Source organism: Doryrhamphus excisus, chromosome 4 (assembly GCF_030265055.1).
Source record: "Doryrhamphus excisus isolate RoL2022-K1 chromosome 4, RoL_Dexc_1.0, whole genome shotgun sequence".
Classification (NCBI taxonomy): domain Eukaryota; kingdom Metazoa; phylum Chordata; class Actinopteri; order Syngnathiformes; family Syngnathidae; genus Doryrhamphus; species Doryrhamphus excisus.
The window spans coordinates 8,834,251-8,843,387 of NC_080469.1; the positions used below are offsets into that span (position 1 = coordinate 8,834,251).

Here is a 9,137-nt window from a genome sequence, read left to right on the forward strand (position 1 = left end):
TTGGATCAGTGGCTGCTAAAACAAACAATGGAGGATCGTGTGCCGCTCATCCTCTGCAACATTCCCCTGCTCCCATGGGACACCCACGGCCACTCTGCGTGGATGGCACTGTGTCCACAGAGGTCGGGGGGGCATAGTGTGTGCAAGCGTATGTGTACGTGTGTGTGTGTGTGTTGGAGACAGCAGCTGGCTCCCGTCCCTCCCCTCCAACAGCAGAACTAATGTGAGCCACCAACCCTCTACCATTGATCACCATCTATTGGACCAGTTTTTTTGTTTTTACTGTTTGTGTACATATTTGGGCAAACATGCACAATCCCCAGGGAGCATGCTAAGTCTATCAAGGAAAACTTGCTGACGCATCTGTAAGCAATCCAACTGTGATTCAGCTTTATTATACTGAGTTTGAGTTAATTGTATTTCATTAATCCTTCAAAGATCCTGGGGACATTTTGGGTCATGCAGTTTGTTTTGTTTATCAGTAAATAGATAAATTGGTCAGATTTACACTTTAAATTATTATCAGTGCCCCTTAAATCTTCCTAAAATGGTAACACTACACAAAAATGTACACATTTGGTTCTTGTGAAGTCACTGAAAATGCAATTTTCGATCCAACATTCCGCTTAACATAAGCTAATGCAATTATATTATATATATATATACGTATATTAGATTTCCATTTCAAAGCATGCAGCAAAGAGTCTTACCTTCCACTGTTGTGTATCGGTTGATGCTTGGAATCAGTGGTTCCCCAACTTTTGACAGTCGTGTACCCTTTCTGACTGAAAGTCTGATAGACTCTAAATCAAGTAATCTCAACTCATTTTCAAATCTGGTTGACAAATTATTTCAATTAATTTCAATTTAATTGTGAGTTGAATTTACTTGTTAGTTAGTTAGTTAGTTACTCGTTAGTTAGACTAAATGAAAAGTGAGTTGAGATTACTTGAGTTCTATTGTTCGTACAACAAAATATTTGTTTATTTGACCTAATAAAGAAAATCCCAAAACAAAGCAATAAGTCACGTGAATTTGATCTTTTAAGTTGGAGAAACTTGGTTGTGAGTTGAAATTACCTGAAATAATTTGCTAGATTTAATCAATATTTTACAGCATGCAAGTTTTTTCATCAATTGCAATGCTTTTATATCTACAGCAGAGGTCACTGTTGAGCGACCAACACAGTGTCAATACAGTGCCCAGATAGATTGTGTAATGTGTCATACAATCCTTGAGGTATCAACCAATCCCTACTACTACTACTACTACTACTACTTGTTGCATTTTGCTGGTTTCAGTTGAGCTGTTTTCTCCTGGACAGTGAGAGACAATAGTCCTCAGCCCCCATCTTGTGGCTTATTGTGTAGACTCAGGATGCTGGACTTGGGGTGGAAGCCTCCATGCCTTGTAGAGAGAGTTTTTGTTTTGATATCAGTGCACTGTATCTCTTCCAGGGGCAGGGGTATTATGCCAGCGAGGTGTTTGATTACTGGCAGGGCATAGGTGTTGCCTCTATTTTATTCTTGTGTGTAGATATGGGTCATATTGGAAATATACCCAACTTCCTGATTGGGTATGTTGACTTCCCAGCATGCCTTGCAGGTTACAAATGCTAGTATTGTTTTGCATGTAATATGTGAATGCTGAACTGCAGTACAGTGGTAACTTGGTTAGCATCCGCCGCAGTTAGCACATTTTTTGGTTAACAACCAAAATTCTGGCTCAAATTTTGCCTTGGCTTACGTTCACCTGCTTGTTTAGCATGCAGAATACTGTCCCGTTTGTATGGAAATGTGACGGGAGTGTCTCCGGTTCCCGCTTAGCAGTATACCAAACCGGTGGCGCATTGAGGGTGACATTCTGTGTCTCATTTTACATCCGTAACACACATTTCTGGTTCCAACAACAACACATAAGCATTGAAACTTACTGTGGCGTGCTTTCACGCCATTCCAAGTCAAACATGGCACACAGCCCAACTTCTGCGATGTCACTGTTTTTTTCCACTTTCTATATTAAATACCAAGGTACATGTTTATTGTTTTAGAACATTGATATTTAGTTTGATATACTTCTGAAAATTGTGGGTGCATCAGCAGAATATTGTGTGTTTGTGTTATTTTGTTAATTGATGGTTTTGTGGGGTAAAACCAAGTAAAAGTGATGTGTTGCACTTTGAATTGCCTTGGTAGGAATTATGCTCTCTAATAATCTTACTTTGCCTATTTTCTAAAAAAAAAAAATAATAATTATGCACTACATAGTATTATATGTGGACTACTGCAATCATTAGTAATTAGTCATTGTAAACAATCAAAATTTAATTATTTTAATTCACTTTCCCCATTTGGATTTGGCCACAACATTAAGTACACCAACACTGATTGGGGGGAAAGTAACTATCGACAACTTGGTAATGGTCATGGTTTACTTTTATTTGAACATGCATCAAGTTAAAATGGAATACATCACATAATATGATATATAAATGATAATGATAATGAGATGTATTGATTTTACATCAATACTGTTACAATTAGGTGGTGAAAAAAGTACTTTGCACCGTGGGCCCTTACTTGACTTCATGTTTTGTTTTTGCAGTACTCTGTGTAACATGGATGTCCACACTTTTTCCACTGAGAGCCACATACTGAAAATAAGGCTTTTATTTGTACAGGCCAATTTTTCTTCAAAAGTGTGTGTGTAAATCGTCCCCATGCAGGCCATTCTTTGGACACCCTGCTTTCTAGTGTCGCTGATCATGTAATATTTTAAAATTCTTAAGTTCACTTCAATACTTCTTTAAAATGGGGCAAAACACTTGTGCTGGTATTTTAGGAATGAAGGGAGTCAACCTAATGTTTGAAATTTAAGCTTCAATAAATCTGTACTGTCATCTAAACTTTTTTTATTTTCAGAGGGAGTGCAGATCCGTCTATTAAATGTTGCAAACGCATTAATTTCTATAACACTAAGTGATTGTTGTGGACACACATTTCGTCATCATGCTTTGAAAGAAAAGGCATGTAGTACTATAGGTTTGAGTGCCACAACCTACTTCAAGTTCCTTTGTATATCAGCGCCATCTACTGGTCTATTTAAGAACACGTCTCACAGGCGGTGTGAGTTTGGTAGACATTAAATCAACTCTGGAGGTTTAAAGATGAAAATATGAACAAAAATGAAAGGTGTTCTTGTGGTGGAAAGACAATATTCATTCTTTTATTTATTTGCATGGATGTCCCAACCTTAATTCTTAATCAGACATTAAAAGTATGTAAATGATGCAAAAGCCAAATAGATCAAATTTTCAACACTGCCTTTTTGGCACAAAGAAAAAACAAGCTTTAACTTTCAACGAATATTAGCCGTCCTAAGAAGTAGCTGTCTCTGGTCAGACCATTGCCACCATAGTTAGCCACAAGCCATACCTCATCTCCGACGTTCAGCTTTATGTATGTGCCTCCACTGGCTGTGATGTAGCCATCTTGCTTGGTTGTGAATGAATGCACAATCAACTCTCCATTGCGCATCAGATCTACGCTAGCAGCATGCTCATAGATTGTGCAATAAAATTGGAATTCATACACCCCGGTATATGGGCATGTAAATTTTCCTGTGCTGGGGTTATAGCTGTTCTGTGCATTGTAGATGATGTCGTAGAAGGGGATAGCAACACCAGGACTAGGGTAGTTGTTGCCCAGTCGCACAGAGAAGGCCACATTCTCATGATAGGTATCTGTTGGTGCACAAAACCAAAAAATGTAAATAACATCAAACCTTCTAACATCAAATCTTTACTGTGATATTGTGGAGATCTGCTTTTAATATCAATAATCACAAGAACTTTAGCATTCACCTTTCGGTCCAGGGACGGTAGCAGGTCCTTTGACTGTAGGTTCTGAAGATGATATGGGGGTCCTTGGGATTTTTGCTAGAACCAAGGAATGTTTGCTTATTAGTCAGCCCAACATGCTGAAGTATTGGCACAATATTTTATTACAACTATTTTGGAAATGGTGTGCTAAAAACCAGTCATCACAAAGCACACAATTCTACTATAGCCTATTTTCTTATAGATAGAGAGATATGGATACATATATACTTACGTGTTGTGAACGAGGTGGTAGATACATAGCCTAAATTGTAGACATTAAATGTGAGGAATTTTTGTTTAGTTTTTATTTATTTTTTATTTATCTAGTTATTTTTAAACTTACCTGGTGGGTACGGGGTGGAAGTTTTATAGCCTACAGTGTAGACATTAAATGTGAGGAATTAGTATTAGTAATTAGTATATAAGTATTCAGAAATAAAAAACTACTGGCATACTCTATCAAGAGATACTTTCAAAGATTTCAGAACTCCCAAAGTAACTTTGTATTTACCTTGTGGGTACTTGGGGGTAGGTACATGGCCTATAGTGTATACCTGTCTAATTTTGTTTTCATGCATATTTTACATCCAATGTCCAATAAACCTAATTTCACTCCTGAAATACCAGTCTGTCTATCAGTTATGTGATATACAAAATGTAATAGTAGCTTCAAACACCCAACGTTGTATTAATAAAAATTTCTGAACTCCCAAACTAACTTTGGATTTACCTGGTGGGTAGTTGGGGGTACTTACATAGTCTAATGAATCTACTGGGCACAATCTACAGGTACTAGCAAATGTTTTATAAGATTTCAGAACTCCCAAAGTAACGTTGGATTTACCTGGTGGGTATGGGGTGGGGATCTCAGAGTCTTTATAGTCATGCGCTACAACAAATACAGTGAAAAATAGGAAAGTCAGTCATTCCAAAACACTTAGAATAGCAAAATTTTGTCAAATATATATCATGATGAGATTTCAGTGGTGGGACTCACGGGGCTCCTGCCACGGAGTCAGGTCAAACATAGGGATGTCACTGCATTTGGTGTAACCGGAGCCCCGGGGCCGGAACAGGAAGGTGTTTTCTGGAACCTCAAAGATACCGGTATTGTCACAGACTATCCGGGAAAATGACGTTCGAGACAAAGAGACTCTCTGGTCCTCTGTAAATACTCCTTTGTTCTCCCACCAAAGTCTAGAAAGAAAATATATTGTCAGATTTTGTAAGAGAGAGCATATTAAAACCATTCATTTGCTATCATGTCTTTACCGGTCTCCCTCACGAATCTTGCTGAACTGAGTTCCGATGAGGCAAGCGAACAGAGGTCCAACCCTTCCTCCGAACACAAGAGGTTCTACAATTCCTCCAAGCCATAGATCAATGTTATCAGGCGTGCCATAGAGTTCTAACAACTTCCAAGCCAGAGTCTCGTTTTGCAGCACTTCAGCCAGCTCCTTCTCATTTTGCGGTTGTGACAGACCACAGAACTTGCGCCATCGGTTGTATCCTGACAAAGGGTAATATATGCACATGAGCGACATTCTGAGATTCTGAGGTACTGTGTGCAGGAAGACTAAATGAATACCTGGGATTCCGTGGTCTCGTCCACGCTGCATGTTGAGAGAGGCCAGATCAAGAGCCATATCAAAGGAGAATTTAAACAGCAGGTCTCTCAGTTCATCCGTAATGATGGCATCCTGAACGTTCAGCTTCGCCGGTCGACCCACAATCCCCCTCACGATGGGGTCTATGCCACCTGAAATGAGTGAAATGTGTTATGCAAAAGCGGGGTCAAACACCTCCAGATATAGTCCTACCTTCAAAGACGACCCTCCATGGTGCGTTCAAGGCTGTGTGCAGCAATGGAGAGGGGTACAACGGGTGATCCATGTAGCTCCCGTCGAGACGGAAAAGGAAGGGTTGAACCATTGAGTGGCCAAATCGGAAGGCAGCTGCTCCGAATGCATTAGAGATGGTGGCATCTACTGTGTCATCATAGCCAGGGAAGGTGGACAGCTTCTTGGATACGACTTTTGGACCAACCACGGCCGGCAAGAAGTCTCTGAAAGTGATGACCTACAAGACAACAAAAATGTCAATCAAACAAGGATTTTGACTTTGTTAATTGTTGATGCGGCTGAGCCCAGTTCTAACTTGATGATATGCTCCAACGATCTTGCGTGCTTCTTGGTAGATTCTCTCTCCATCCCACTTTGGATTTAGTTTGCGCAAAGCCCGAGCCAGCCGGTTGTGCTCACGCAAGAACAGTGTGTGCATTGAGGTCAGAGCAATGTTTTCATTGGCGCGATCATCACCTTCAAGGTTAAAATGGAGTCAGATGAATAGTGTTGGAATCCATACATCCACACCGTGCCACTCACCGCCCAAAAAGCAAAGCACTTCCTCGGCGTTGGGGTCGTTGGTGATCCGAGCTCGTGTCGCACACAAGTTGGCTCCCATAGTGGTAAAGGGAGGCAGTTCTCGGCCTTCGTCAGTGAACTCTGTATTGACCCTCAATAAGCCTTCATCTGTGTTGAGGTTTCGGAGGGACTGAGCTTTGATATCATCCGAGCCGTACACCTGACCCGCATCAATATAAGATGTCAGGGTGTTCAACTGTTGCCGAATGGTGGCGGCGCCAAAGATGGAGCCTGTGGGTCCAGATCCACATGTGGCTGTTGAGCGAAAAAAGGGGATGCATTCCTGGGAGCCAAAGCGTGGACCATTCTTGGGAATCTGTTCAGAGGACAAGCTGCAGTGAGTGTGTGCGACGGTTTGCGTGGGTATGTTCATGTTCATGTTCATGTTCATGTTCATGTTCATGTTCATGTTCATGTTCATGTTCATGTTCATGTTCATGTTCATGTTCATGTTCATGTTCACGTTCATGTTCACGTTCATGTTCATGTGTGACACGTGTGACATAGACGGCAAGACAGAAACACCGACCTCGATGGGGAAGCAGGGCTCAGTGCGCTCGCAGCTCTCATCGCAGTCAAGGCCATTACTGAATGAACGGATGACTGGAGAATGAGGTGTGAAAGTCAGGTCGTGATCTATCCACTGTCCGAAGATGGTCAAGAGGTGAGAGAACATTTGGTCGCTCACCACATCATTGATGGGTGTGGTAAGAATGCGGTTAGACACCTCTCTGACCTTCAATATGATGGAGGAAATTATTTAACCCAAACTTTCAAATACGCAGATGACTTCTGTTCAAGCTAAATGGAATGATCATACCAAAGGAAGAAGGAATCCATTAATTTTGATAGGGTCCCACCCTCGAGGTTCAGAGATTCCATCTTGGTACTCAGCAGGCAGCCATCGTGCAAAGGGTATGTTGGAGGCACCCCATCGGGGATTATACCTGCAGGAAGTTGAATTAGCCACATACTGTAAGTAAAAGCTACTGAATGCAGCTACTGTACATGGGAAGGGGAAAAGAACCAGGAAGAGACATTTCTGTGTTACCTGTTGTTGCAGACGTTGCTGGCAGTGCGAAAGACGTCAAGGTTGGGTGTTGTCCTGCAAGAGGGGATGCGCTGTCGAGGTGAGCAGCCTGTCAGTTCTGCAATGAACTCCAGATCTTCCTCAGACAGCAGGTCTGGTAACACATGCGAAGGACCAGTGACTAATTGTATTTTGAGAGTCTCTTAATAATAATAATAATAATAACAATAGCAATATTAATACAATACCTGTGGCATTGATAGAACGTCTCTGACGTCTTTCCGCAGATCTTTTGATAATGTCTATCGCATTGCTCATGTAATCAGCTGATCGGGCTATCTCACGTGAGATTCCCACAGGCTGCTTGAGCAAGCGTAATACATCCTGGGGCCTAGCTGCGTTCCGTTTGACACGATCAAGGCACCTGCAGAGGCATATCATCATCATCATCATTTATGATACTTGGGCCGAATGCACCAGTGTTAGCTTAGAATAGCTATAAATGCATACATAGACATTGTAATGAAATCAAGTTGAAGAGCGACATCATTCAGGCATGCATTAAAGATGCTTTCTGCCTTGGCGAGGTATTGCAATGGGTATGCTAGAATGATTTATTATATTTATTATATTATATTATATTTATTATATCTAGAAGTATTTGTGGAATCCACAACAAGATTGTTTTTCATAATATCGATCAGTAACAATATGACGCTAAAAAGCGCTTAAATCTTTTAATTCTTGAAGTGATCTCCACCACTGAAAAGCAGCTAGTTTTACTTTTCGTTTTAAGTCTTTTATATGTTTTCCTCTGAATTCCAGTGTGTACAGGCACGGTATGGTTCAAGTTCATAGCCATGACTGCCACTTCTTGAGAGCCTGTTTTGATTTTCATGATGTTTTATATATATATATATATATATATATATATATATATATATATATATATATATATATATATATATATATATATATATATATATATATATATATATATATATATATATATATATATATATATATATATATATATATATATATATATATATATATATATTAGCAGGTTGACAAAAATTTCCCCGAAAAACGAAAAAACTCACTCTTGTCTTGAGTATTCATATGCAGAGTCCACTTTTGTGATGGCAGCGTTAACAGCGTTTTCAATTGCCTCCCTGCTCAAATATTCTGAAAGCATACAGTATCATACATTCATTCATTGTATTTAAAAAAAAACATTCATTGTATTTAGAAAGTATGTATAAGCATGGGACTATTGTTAAATATACACAATGTAATCTGTTTATTCGGCTTATATACACTTACGTGCATCCACTTGCCATTGCAGCCAAAGCGCCACAAGCAGGACGCAGACACCCCGAAACATATCTGGAAAGGGGAAAAAAAACATATTTCCACATCACGTTGATGAAGACATTAAAAATGAAAAATGAACAGAAAAATCATGATGATATAACCTGAAATAAAAGAGAGCTCCAATGCGTGTAAATTCTGGGCGTTTAGTTGTTGCGCTCTTAGCTTTTATAGCACCGCCACTGCATGAAAATACTTTTCGTCACCAAGAATTTGGAGCATTTTTTTAATATTGTGCTTCCTAGTTCCGCTTTAGGAAGCCTCCTGGTTCAACCACTTCAACCTGTAGTTGACATAATTATGACAAGTAGAAGAGCAACGACTCACAACGTCTATACACTCAGCCATTTGTTTGTTCAAAACGAATAAAAGAAAATAATTTGACGAAATGTTAGCTGTTTATGATTTCCGCTCAAATATTTCGGTCAAA

At 39.8% G+C, this 9,137-nt stretch overlaps 1 protein-coding gene across 2 annotated transcripts; it reads right to left on the reverse strand.

Moving 5' to 3' along the window:
- Positions 1 to 3,194: 3,194 nt before the first annotated feature.
- On the reverse strand, positions 3,195 to 8,904 carry LOC131128284 (eosinophil peroxidase-like). Of its 2 annotated transcripts, XM_058070988.1 has the most exons (18): positions 8,812 to 8,904; positions 8,660 to 8,722; positions 8,437 to 8,521; positions 7,582 to 7,757; positions 7,355 to 7,487; positions 7,124 to 7,250; positions 6,833 to 7,039; positions 6,265 to 6,619; positions 6,038 to 6,198; positions 5,701 to 5,959; positions 5,469 to 5,639; positions 5,153 to 5,390; positions 4,878 to 5,077; positions 4,725 to 4,769; positions 4,224 to 4,253; positions 4,113 to 4,142; positions 3,863 to 3,937; positions 3,195 to 3,742 (listed from the first exon to the last, which is right to left on the reverse strand). In XM_058070988.1, the coding sequence occupies exons 2-18, from the start codon at positions 8,718 to 8,720 to the stop codon at positions 3,351 to 3,353; spliced, it is 2,745 nt and encodes a 914-aa protein (XP_057926971.1). In that variant the 5' UTR covers positions 8,721 to 8,722; positions 8,812 to 8,904; the 3' UTR covers positions 3,195 to 3,350. The 2 variants fall into 2 exon arrangements, with proteins under 2 accessions (XP_057926971.1, XP_057926972.1); XM_058070989.1 differs by lacking the exons at positions 4,113 to 4,142; positions 4,224 to 4,253.
- Between the last annotated feature and the right edge of the window lie 233 nt (positions 8,905 to 9,137).

Bases quoted from the DNA above. Each gene is read 5' to 3' on its own strand.
- LOC131128284 (XM_058070988.1), bottom strand. From the start codon at position 8,720: ATGTTTCGGGGTGTCTGCGTCCTGCTTGTGGCGCTTTGGCTGCAATGG. The intron at 8,522-8,659 runs GTAAGTGTATAT...GTATGCTTTCAG, and splicing joins GCAATGGCAAGTGGATGCAC to AATATTTGAGCAGGGAGGCA. The intron at 6,620-6,832 runs GTCGGTGTTTCT...TCCTCTGAACAG, and splicing joins AGCCCTGCTTCCCCATCGAG to ATTCCCAAGAATGGTCCACG.